This window comes from Simochromis diagramma, unplaced genomic scaffold (genome assembly GCF_900408965.1).
Source record: "Simochromis diagramma unplaced genomic scaffold, fSimDia1.1 OVJJ01000430.1, whole genome shotgun sequence".
NCBI lineage: Eukaryota > Metazoa > Chordata > Actinopteri > Cichliformes > Cichlidae > Simochromis > Simochromis diagramma.
In genome coordinates, this window is record NW_024387258.1 from 1,304,979 (window position 1) to 1,317,629 (window position 12,651).

Consider the following 12,651-nt stretch of genomic DNA (forward strand, 5'->3'; position numbering starts at 1 on the left):
CAGTTTAATTTTAAAGGAGAGAGACAGAAAAAACACATTATTATTAAAAAAAGTCATAAAGGGATTGGCAAGTTATTTTCAGTGAGTCCCCAAGCAAAACGTGGCTTAGTATTTGGGGTAGAGACCTTTGTTGCCAGTGGTAAGACTTTTCTTGGTATCAAGTGGAGTAGTCAGAGGGTGACGATGGGGAGAAAGAGTTTCCCGATGCAGATGGACATCTGCGTCTAAAGGTCAAAGGTCACTCTTTCGAGGATGCCAATGTTCACATTTTGGACAGAGAGGACAGATGGTTTGAAAGAGGAGTGAAAGAAGCATCTATGTCCACTGTGAGCGACCATCTTTGAACAGAGGCGGGGTTTACGACACCAACTCTCTGCCATCTATAATCCAGTTTTGAGATCCTCCCCAGACGCCTTAACGCCCACTCACATCCTGGGCCATCTGACCTCAGGAAATCACATGATAAGGTGGGGCCAGGTTTCACAATGAGCTCACCCGAAACTCTGGCTGATTGGGACCCACACCCAGTTTCACACCTTGGCTCAGGCGATTAGAGGATCATCAGGGGGTCCTTTTGTCCCTCTGTGGGGGGAAACTCCCACTAGGTTTAAATCTGGGACTCTCCACCATTTGACCTTAGAACTGAAGAAGCTTCTCGGATGAGAGGTGAAACATCTTCAAGCAACTTAAAGAAGTCCAGACGCTTTTCTTTGCAAGCTCCTTTGACTACGATGACCTGGATGACTGAGAACCTTCACAGACAAGTGGAGTAGTATGTTACCAGTGGGGTTCTTGAAGGCTGTGGTCCAAACTGCCTTCGGACCATCCATGTACTGCCTTATGTTAAGAAAAGTAATGAGCAATGTGCAATACATAACTTTTTCAGGTAACGACTCCAACATTGGTGAAGAGGTTGTAATGGAAGAACGTGTTGGGATCAGCAGTGTCTGTAATTGACTGATTGGTTGTATTTTGTGTACAAAGAGCGCACAGCCAATCTGAAGCCAAACTTCTGGCTGGGTTGTAGGGGATCAAATACTTCACTCAGGGACCTGCAAGCCACCTTATGGCTTTTATTTAATGTTTTTTTGATTCTAGGTTTTTGGTTGATATTCTATTGCTCTCCATTAAATGAAACTAACATTAAAGAAATAACATGAATAATTGTTCTTTCTTTGTAACTGAGGAAACCTACAAATTCAGCAGTGATAATTATTTCCCCAACTGTACCTGAGCAGGTATGGAGATGTCACAAAGAGAAGGCAGTGGAGTTTTTCACCAGATTGTTTAACACAACCTCAGTGGCAGAAGAGTAAATGTGTTGTTTCATTCCTTTTTACTAGGGTACACTGAATGTTAACAAGCATCGGGCACAGAACGAGGCTTTCGTCAGGCCGAAGAACTTCTCAACCAAGAGCACAGGTGAAAACGCCTTACATTTTCAAAACAGGTGGAACAGACACATTAAACTTATATTTGCTAAACGTTTCTGATCTCTTCTCCCGACTTTGACCCTCCCTATCCATCTTAGATCTGACTTGGGATGTGCTTGTGTATGGTCGAAAAAATCGAAACAGAGCGGTGCATGGGGACGAGGTTGTGGTGGAGTTGTTGCCCAAGAACGAGTGGAGAGGGAGGGACACAGCCCTGACTGATGGGGATGAAAAAACTGGAGAGGCCAATGAGAGTACACCTCTGCCAACAGGTGGGAATGTTTGTACTCCATTCATTCACATTTGATTTATATTTGTATTTAATGATATTTTGTGTATTATATTTTCTGTCTGATTTGCCTAAAATATGTTCAGGATATCTCACAAATAAGTAATGAAAACAATGAAGCATCTTGATATATAAAGTCAGTAATATTGACTTTACATTAATGGTTCGATCCGTGGCTCCCCGAGTCTGCATGCCAAGTATCTTTGGGAAAGATACTAACCCCAAGTTGCTCTCTGATGCATCCATTGGAGTATAGTGAGTGTGAATGTTGCTTAGTAAGCACTTAAACGCATAGAAGGAAGTGCTTGTGTGAATGGGGTGATTGGGTGAATGTGGCATGTTTGAGTGCTCCGGGAGAGTAGAAAATTCACCGTTCTTGTTTATATCACCTGCATGAAGCAACATTATAAGAACATATTTGGGTGAAATAACATTTGGAAGCTATTTTCTGGACAGGCATTCACAATTAAACTTTTTTTTAAGGTTGCTACTGATTTTTATTACAGTTCTGGTAATAACTGAACCTCTTCTTCATGGTTCCATTCGTCAGAGAATAGCTTCTTGACAGCCACATTTCCAGAGATTCAAATAATGATGAAGTTTCGTCGAACAACTCAAGGGCCAAATGCATCTCTCAGGTTCTGTGTCACGTCTTTGCTGTTTTTTTCCTGCTTTTTAATGACATGGCAGATATTGTTCATCTTCTGTAGAATTTTTTTTATGTCTGACACCTTTTTCTTTTGTCCAATACAAAAGAAAGTTTTAAGTCTAGGAGACACAAATGGCAGGGAACGCATCCTGAGCTTCCACTAACATACAGTTCCCTTTACCAAACACAACAGAACAGAGACAGACGGGGCCCCGTAAGTTTGCCAGTTTAACCTCGCAAATGACAAAAGAGAGAAAGAAAGAAAAACACTAATTAATTAAGCACACAACTCAGGGCCCAGTATTCAAAAGGCAAGGAACACTCCTGCAACTATACACGTGCACTCGCACAAATAATCAATAATCTTTTCAGCTGTGGCAGACCTAGAACAGGGAGGGGTAGTTCAGGTGCAAAAATACTGTTTTAGCTTGTCACACTTTTAATTTGGCTAATGGGAACACACTGTGTTTTTACATAAAAAATATGCAACACATAAAATAAATTTGAATCTAACTGGAGGCAGTTGACCATTGTTAACCCTTCTTATTGTTATTATTTTTACACACGAGGTCCTAAGGACAAAAAACTTCCCCCCCTGCGGGCGGTCTATCCTTCAAGCTCGGGTCCTCTACCAGAGGCCTGGGAGCTTGAGGGTCCTGCGCAGCATCTCTGCTGTTCCCAGGACTGCGCTCTCCTGGACAGAGATCTCAGATGTTGTTCCCGGGATCTGCTGGAGCCACTCGCCTAGCTTGGGAGTCACCGCACCGAGTGCTCAGGTTACCACTGGGACCACTGTTACCGTCACCTCCACATCTTCTCAAGCTCTTCTCTGAGCCCTTGGTACTCTAGCTTCTCATGTTCCTTCGTCCTGATGTTCCTGATGATTGCTAAATCTGTCACTACAGCCGTCTTTCTTCTGTTTGTCCACCACCACTATGTCCGGTTAGCCTTCACCATTTTGTCCGTCTGTATCTGGAAGCCCCGAAGCATCTTAGCTCGGTCATTCTCCACCACACTAAGGGGCGTCTCCCGTTTTGACCTCAGGACTTCCAGGTTATACTCGGCACAGATATTCCCTTTATACTATGCCGGCCACTTAGTTATGGCGTTCCATGTATGTCTGCTAGCATCTTGCACCCTGTTGTTATGTGCTGGATTGTCTCAGGGGCATCTTTACGCTTGTATCTGGGGTCTTGACTGGCTGGTCTGGTAGACCCCAGCCTCTATGGATCTTGTACTTATGGCTTCATGTGCTGCCATGATTAGTGCCTCTGTGCTCTATTTCAGTCCAGTCCAGCCACTGGTAGGATTTCTTGATGTGAGCTAGTTCTTTTATCTGTTGGTGGTACTGTGCAGGATCCTGTCCTCCCATGATGGTTCCTCTTCTTGCTCCTGTTTCTTGGGTTTCTGGTGCCTGAGGTATTCACTAAGCACACCTGAAGCGTGTGAAAAGTGTGGACACACCTTTTTTAGTGGTTTTTCTGTCATGGCCTGGTACTTCTACATAGTAGATTCTCACTGAAGGCATCAAAACTATGAATGAACACATATGTAATTATGTAGTAAACAATAAAAGTGTCAAATAACTCAAAACATGTTTTATATTTTAGATTCTTCAAAATAGCCACCCTTTGCTTTGATTACTACATTGCACACTCTTGGGAGGTGTATGCAGTGTGTGAGTATGGAGTGTCTGGCTCGTTGCTATGAGCCATTTGGTCATTCGTTGCAAGAGCTCGGACTCGTTCACAGTGGGATGTTGGACCCTGCCAGGGCTGACCTTTGTCACCAATTCTGTTTATAACTTTTATGGACAGAATTTCTAGGCATAGAAAGATGGCGGAAGGCTTCCACTCTCAGAATCTTGTCTCTGCTTTTCACAGATGATGTGGTTCTCTTGGCTTCACCAGGTGGTGGCCTCCACCTTGCACTGGAGTGGTTTACAGCAGAGTATGAAGCAGTGGGAATGAAAATAAGCACCCCCAAGTCTGAGGTCATGGTCCTTAGCTGGAAAAGGGTGGAGTGCCCACTCCAGGGCATGGACAAGTTGCTGCTTGTTCACCAGATATTTAAACGCTGCAGTGATGTGGATGCTGTCCTGGTCTGTCGTGTTGAAAAGAGAGCTGAACATAAAAGCGAAGCTCTCGATTTGCCAGTCGATCTACATCCTTACATTCACCTATGGTCACGAGCTCTGGTTAGTGACCGAAAGAACAAGATTGGAGATACAAGGGGAGAAAGTGGGATTTCTGTCCTCCAAATCGAAAGGAGCCAGTTGAGGTGGTGCGGGCATTCGGCAAGGATGCCTCCTGAGTGAGGTGTTCCAGGCATGTTCCACTGGAAGGATGCCCTGGGGCAGACCCAGGATATGCTGAAGAGATTATATTTCTCAGCTGACCTGGGAATACCTTGGTGTTACCCTGGATCAGCACCGGCTCCCCTCAGGGCTGTGTTCTTTCTCCTCTGCTCTTCTCCCTGTACGCCAACTGCTGCACCTCCACCCACCAGTCTGTCAAGCTAATCAAGTTTGCAGATGACACCACCGCTATTGGACTCATCTCGGACGGGGATGAGTCTGCCTACAGGAGGGAGGTTGAACGTCTGGTGTCCTGGTGCAGCCACAACAACCTGGTGCTGAATGCCCAGTGGAGATTATTGTGGACTTCAGGAAGCACACAGCCCCACTCCCCCCCATCATCCTGACTGACACCCCCATCACCTCTGTGGACTCATTCCGCTTCCTGGGTACCACCATCACCCAGGACCTGAAGTGGGAGCCTCCGTCACCTCCGTCATCAAGAAAGCCCAGCAGAGGATGTACTTCCTGAGGCAGCTGAAGAAATTCAACCTGCCAACACGGACGATGATGCAGTTCTACACTGCAATCATCGAGTCCATCCTCACTTACTCCATAAATGTCTCTCTGTACTGATGTCTGACATTTAACCCCACAGGTCGTATTGTAGGGATCCTGCAGAGGAACTGGAGAGACTACGTGGTAACTTTCCCCACTAGGGATGGGATTCAGTCCCAGAGCAGGAATTCCCAGCGGATACTGACCATACCTTGGGACCAGCGTATTCCTAAAATCCGCATCAGTACTCAACAGGCTGAAGCTCTGCAGGTCTGACTTGACTTACATCTATAGGTTGATTTTGTTTTCATGATGTACATTATGGCTTAGTCACATGAGTAAAAATAGGACGGCACCTGCCTTGTAACAAAGAAAAAAAGCTGCTTTTCCAGTGATTGCAGTGAATATTTTGCATTCAGCGATCAATTACAAGTAGTTACGGCAACCAACTGGTCGATCAAAGGTTGAGAATACAACACTGTCAACCTCTGGATGAACGCTTTCAAGGTGATTGCCTTGAAAAGCAGGACTCTATCTCCAGACCATCTTATCACCGTTCGATTGGTGTTTTGCACCCTTTAAATAAAAGTAACTGACTGAGAGCAGTTGCAGAATTAGTCCCCATCTTCCAAAGAAGCATTTCAAAGCCAACAATATTGCAAATTCATTGCACGTAGCAACACCGATCTCGTTTGCGCTCCAGTCTCTAGTGTTACTATAGCATTATGCTTTTGTCTCATAGTGTGACCAGTGTTTACTAAGTGCTGTCTCATTTCTATCCCTGTCTTCTCATCCTCACCTAGGACCACAGAGTTGTGGTGCGCATTGATTCATGGGAAAGCACGTCATTCTATCCCAACGGCCATAGTGTACGGGTTTTGGGTCGAGCTGGAGAGCTTGAGACTGAGGTCCAGACCATCCTCCTAGAGAACTGCATCCATATTCTTCCTTTCTCAGACGCACAGGTGAGAGCACCTACGTTAGAGATAAATTCAAGTTTTTACATCTCTAAAAGGCAAATTCCACAAGCCTATATAGTATGTTTCACCTTTCGTATTTAGCTGTTGTGAACCCATCAGCAATTATTGTGAATATAAATATTATGATAAAATATGATTTTTTTTTTTTAAAAACGAAAATGTCTTTAAAAACTATGTCTATAAATTACAATTAAACAGTTAAATTCAACCATAATTGACGCAAACGGTGGCAAATATCCATCTACACAGTTTGGAAATACTTTGGTGAGTAATTTGCTTCATCCTGTGTGATAAAACTTGCAGGATTCTAGTAAAGTAAATTCAGAAAAGATGTTTTTGTTACTAATTCCCAGCTCTGGTTGTACTTTGGATGTAGGTTTTTGATTGTTAAGGATTAATAAGCTTCAGAATTGTCCAAAAACAGCTGGACATTATTAAAACATTATTACCGAATCACCAAGCAGTGAAAGAACCCTAGCAGCTCCATATGCCAAAAGGCTAAGGAGCTTGGGGAAAAAAAGCGTCTGGACTTTAAGTTTCTTGAAGATGTTTCACCTTTCATCTGAGAGGCTTCTTCAGTTCTAGGAGAAACTGGTGCAGAGTCCCAGATTTTAAGCCCTATGGGAGTGTCCCCCAGGAGAGATGGACCCCCTAATGATCCTCTACCTAATCACACGAGCCAAGTATTCGGGTGAACCCACTGTGAATCCTAGCCCCACCCTATCATGTGATTTCCTGAGATCAGATGGCCCAGGATGTGAGTGGAGGCGTCTGGGAAGGGATCTCAAAACTGGATTATAGATGGCAGACAGTTGGTGTCGTAAGCCTCTGTTCAAAGATGGTCGCTCACAGTGTACACAGATGGCCTCTTTTACTTCTCTTTCAAACTATGTCTTCTGACAGCTGAGTCTTGTCCTGTGGAGGTGGCTCTTCTGTGTTGTGCCATGCGCTTGTGAAGTGGCTGTTTGGTCTCTCCAATGTAGAGGTCTGAGCATTCCTTGCTGCACTGTACAGCATTTACCACATTGTTAAGTTTGTGTTTTGGAGTTTTGTCTTTGGGATGAACCAGTTTCTGCCTGAGTGTGTTGCTGGGCCTAAAGTACACTGGGATGTCATGCTTGGAGAGTTTTTCTGATACACCGGCTACATAGGGGATGACAATGTTGTTGCATCTGTCTTTCTTATCCTCCCTCGCTGGTGTCTGATCTTCTTTTCTGTGCATAACCGCTCATTTTAAGAGCTTCCTTTACATGTGTGTGTTCCCTCTTTTTTCCTTCAGGCTTAGAGGGAACATGTTCTGCCCGGTGGTGTAGGGTCCTGATTACTCCAAGTTTGTGTTCCAGAGGGTGATGGGAGTCAAAGAGGAGGTACTGGTCCGTGTGTGTGGGCTTCCAGTAAACTTCATGTTGAGGTTTCCGTTCTCTTTAATGCGCACGGCAAAGTCCAGGAATGGCATACTGTTATCCTTTGTGTCTTCCCTGGTGAACTTTGTTTTTATCCACAGCGTTGATGTAAACAGTGAAGGATTCCACTTCCTGGGTTTTGATTTTGACCCATGTGTAATCAACATATCTGTACCAGTGGTTAGGTACTGTCCCTTAAAAGAGCCAACAGCCTTTCTTTCCACCAGTTACTCCTAGACCTGAAGAAGCTTCTCGGATGAGAGGTGAAACGTCTTCAAGGAACTTAAAGAAGTCCAGACGCTTTTCTTTCCAAGCTCCTTAGACTACGATGACCTGGATGACTGAGAACCTTCACAGACTTATATGACCAAAAGGTTTGCAAGTTGACAGCTCGGTCCATAATAACCCTTAATGTGGTAGCTTACTTGGCTAAGCTCTTTCAGGACATTGGCCACCTGCTTGATAAGGGCACCTGTATGCATTTTCCCCTTCTCAACCTCATACCAGTGATACTGAGTAGGGTGAGGGAGGAGTAGCTGTCTCTCATTTTTATAGATCCCATACTGGCCCATCAGGCCATTGATGGCAGAACTAGCTTTTCTGTTCCACTACTGGCCATGACCATTGCCTTTGAACATTGACTTGGCGTGATTTTTTTCTTCCACATCCCAAATGGTCAGCACTCTGGGCGTGGCGCACGAGTGGCTGATTTAAAATGAAGCAGGTCTCTCTCTGAGAGTCATTGTGAACATTCAGAATGCTAGATTACTTTCTACATGCTCATTTTATGAAGTATTTGAGAGATTCCTTATCTATACTCTGTTTAGGGATGGGTATCGTTTAGGTTTTATTCGATACCGGTGCCAAACCGGTACTTTTGAAACGGTGCCGGTGCTTAAATGGTGCTCTAACCGTTGCTCTAACCGTTGCTTCCTTCTCTCACCCCAACCGGTCGCAGCAGATGGCCCCGCCCCTCCCTGAGCCTGGTTCTGCCGGAGGTTTCTTCCTGTTAAAAGGGAGTTTTTCCTTCCCATTGTCGCCAAAGTGCTTGCTCATAGGGGGTTATATGATTGTTGGGTTTTTCTCTGTATCTATGAAGTGCCTTGAGGCGGCTTTTGTTGTGATTTGGCGCTATATAAATAAAATTGAATTAAATTGCTTAAAGAATGGAGAACACAAACTTTGTCCAAAAACCTCTTATGTTTAGCTGTTTTTTTTTTTTTTTTTTTTTGTAAAAAGATAACAGTGTTAGCTTTTTCTGCAGCTACAGGGCATGTATGGTATCACTCTATCAAACAAGAAGATAGCCGCATGTAGCTATGATGATGTTTGCTAGTTCACCTTACATGCATTAATGTAATAACGTGGTTAGCCTACTCAACGTAAATTACACACGAACAACATGAAGCTACTCACGCAGAGAAGAACAGCTGCTGCTGCATCATCATCCGTCTGCTACACTGGCAGGGCTAGGGGCCAGGACTCTCCTCTTCGGGTTTTTGGGGGATGTTGCTAACTCCGGGTCCAATAACAGGCACCACACCCGCAGTAGATGTGCTCGGTGTGAGGTCTCGCAGCAAGCTATCAAATACGGTGCATTTCTCTGCTTTTAAAAAAACGCTATGCGTCGCCAGGTGTTTCATCAGATTTGAGGTGTTACCTCCTTTGACAGTATCACAGTATCAGCTTAAAGCACTTGTTGCTGCTGAGTTTGAATCTTTTGCTGTGAAGTACAGCAAGACTTTTGACCGCTTCGCCTTGGGCATTTTTAATCTGTAGCTCTGCTCTAAAAGAACGTACGTACCTGGGCCCGCCTACTATCCTCGGAAAGGTAAAATGATTGGCTAGAATCCAAAGTGTATGACATCTCAAGAAAAAAAAAAAAGCCACCAGTATCCGGTATACCGGTACCTAGAGCTGGGCGATATAAGATTTTTTCATATCACGATATGTTTTTTTCATTTCAGGCGATAACGATATCTATCACGATATAAGCCAAATAACTATATTTGTAAGATTTAAATGTGCCGTTGCTCACAAGTAAAATGTGAAATAATCAGCAGCTTGTTTTTATTTAAATATTTATTTCCCATAATAAGTTCAACAGGGTAGACGTACTTAAGGAACACGAGACTTTTTCAGATAAATAAAGGCAAATATTGCAAACTACACAAAAGGCAGCCGCTAAAGCGTTTAAGTTTCAAAATAGAACAAACAAAACAGACTAATCTGTCAATTCCACTTAGAAACAAAATATTAATTCTAAAAATAAATCTTAGTTTGTTTTACAGAAGAACAGACAAAATTGACTAACTTTTGTCAATATCAAATAAACTGAGAACTAAAAGGAAATTCTCAATCTGTCCTTGTTGTATAGCTGAGCTTTTCAAACAGTTTTAACAGTTACTAGTCTGACAAAAGCCAAATGACGAATCAGCGCTCCCAGTCAGAGACTGAGGCTACGTCCACACGTACACGGGTATTTTTGAAAACGGAGATTTTCCGTTTTCGTTTTAAAAAATAATCCCGTCCACACATAAAGGCAGAAATGAAGGAAAACGCTGCTATAAACATGCCAAAGCAGCAGGTGGCGCTAGATTCCTAACCGTGCAGAAATGTTGGCCAATCAGAAGTCTAGAAGCCTCGGTGGGAAAAAGTAAACAAAGCTGGGGCATAGAAGCAGAAGCGAGTGGTATGTGTGGAGGGACAGTAACTGTGTGTATATGTAAGCATTTAAACACTGCAGAGAGTAGAATTAACAGTAACAGTATTGTAGAAATTCATTTCACCGAAACAATAACGTGGCGCACAGTGTGACGTCAAAAAATGCGCACACCTTTGACGCTGCGTTTTCTCCGTTTTTCTCGTCCACACGTAAATGCAAAAACGGAGTTTTCAAAAATATCCACCCTGGCCGGAGTTTTTAAAAATTTCGTTTTCAGTGACCGAAAACGCCGTTTACGTGTGGACGAAAGGTGCAAACGCATAGAAAAATCTGCGTTTTCAAAAATACCCGGGTACGTGTGGACGTAGCGCATGCACCAGTTTATTGTATTTCCAGACTTGCTTTCGGCACAATTTACAGTGAACGCTACTCTGTTTTTGTCAGACTTGAAATAGCCGAAATACCTTCACACTACGGAACTTCTATGGCTCTTCCGTTCGACAATCTCTCCGGCATTGGAACCATCATCTGTTTTCCCTTCGGTCACGCTCGGTTGATTTTTCTAGTCGGCGCACTCATTTCCTCCATTACCCGGGCGGTACGGTGGCTGGCTGCTTCCCAAACAAATACACATGTGCGGCTTGGCACTTGTGCTGTACGTAACAAGTCACGTGACGTGACGCTGCGGCTGTGATTGGTTCGGCTCTGCGCTACTTAATTTGGATTGGCTGTTCTTTTTCTTTTCTTTTTTTTTAAGAGGACAAGAGCGGCGAGGTCTATCGCGATAGTTTAATTTTTCTATCGAGAAAAAGTTATATCGCGATACAAATCGTTATCGTTCTATCGCCCAGCTCTACCGGTACCCAATGTTCCCTCTAATTTTTCATGTGTCTGAGCGAACGCACAAACTCCCTGAGCGTCCCTTGGACCACTGTGAGCAACAGCAGACGTGTGCACTGTGGTCACACCAGCATTGAATCCATCCAAGTTACATGGTTTATTAAAATAATCAAATTACAGCATTAGTTAGACTACTTTTGATTAACTGCTTTAGTCCACTTACAATGGAAATTAAAAACAAATCTTGTTCATGACCTGTGCAGTATGTTAACACTATTGGAAATAAAAATAACTTAAACCCCAATTTTGAAAACACAATTTATTTCTTTTTATAAAGCTCTGACTTGTATTATGAGTCTGTGGTCTGGGAGAGAGTCTGTAACTCTTTGTCTGCAAAATACAGGATATAATGACCAATGTTGGGCAATTAATTATATAGTTACTTCTTCAAAAAAGTAACTGAGTTATGCAAACAACAACGGTTTTTGCAGCTGTTTACCTAAAACTGCAGCCTAGGCGGTTTTTTAAATAAACATTTCAAATTATTTAGAGAACAATCATCAAATTGCATCAAATCTGATGCCACACAAATTATTTGTGCCACTCCAAAAATAATTTCTGTCCACTATGAGATAAAGGAGAACAACAGCCTGATACCTGCAGGCCTGACAACAGCAGATGTATCACTGCTGTAACACCTGTAACATTCAGCAGTCGCCTCATTGTTCTGACACACACTAAAGGTCGCCACGCCGCTTTGCTAGCTAAAACACCGGTGTCGGCACACAAGAGCCTATCAAACTCATTTATTAGCTGCATATATACGAATGTGAATCGCATTACTGGCTGGATCCCATACGAGAGCAGCCAGTCACTCACTGACTAACACTGCAAAACAGAATTGTTAAAGTATTGATTTTAATTTCAATTCAGGTTAGATTTTTTTTTTTTTTTTTTTTTGTGCGCAATGCAGATTTTCTGTGCGCAGAGGCCGTGCCAGCAGTGCGCAATTGTGCACACGCGCAGCTTCGAGGGAACATTGCCGGTACCCATTCCTAACTCTGTTCCATCACATTTGCTGTGTCAAAAATATACATACAGCAACATGAATTAGCAATTTTGGTGACTTAGAAAGTTGTCAGTGAACTGAGCTTCATAGCATGGCCTCTTAACTTCTTGTGAGTGATTATGAGTGACGACAGCTGGTGACTTCTCTTAGGCCAGTTAAATAGGGCTCATTGGATACAAACGCCCATAAACGCTACAATGGGAAAGTCAAAGGAGCTCAGCATGGATCTGAAAAAGCAAATTCTTGACTTGAACAAGTCAGGAAAGTCACTTGGGGCCATTTCAAAGCAGCTGCATGTCCCAAGAGCAACAGTGCAAACAATTGTTTGTAAGTATAAAGTGCATGGCACTGTTTCGTCATTGCCAAGATCAGGAAGAAAACGCAAGCTATCACCTGCTGCTGAGAGAAAAGTGGTCAGGAGGGTGAAGAGTCAACCAAGAATCACCAAAAAGCAGATCTGCCAAGAATT

General features: G+C 43.4%; 1 protein-coding gene across 2 annotated transcripts in view; it reads left to right on the forward strand.

Moving 5' to 3' along the window:
• Nucleotides 1-12,651, forward strand: part of dis3l (DIS3 like exosome 3'-5' exoribonuclease) — a 34,407-nt gene that overhangs the window by 8,996 nt on the left and 12,760 nt on the right. Inside the window, exons 6-9 of one of the 2 annotated variants that reach the window (XM_040002158.1) lie at nucleotides 1,344-1,422; nucleotides 1,532-1,705; nucleotides 5,326-5,495; nucleotides 6,029-6,190. In XM_040002158.1, the coding sequence (XP_039858092.1) occupies nucleotides 1,344-1,422; nucleotides 1,532-1,705; nucleotides 5,326-5,495; nucleotides 6,029-6,190 (585 nt within the window). Of the gene's footprint in view, nucleotides 1-1,343; nucleotides 1,423-1,531; nucleotides 1,706-2,241; nucleotides 2,361-5,325; nucleotides 5,496-6,028; nucleotides 6,191-12,651 lie in introns of those variants that run through there. The other variant, XM_040002159.1, reaches the window with a different exon arrangement.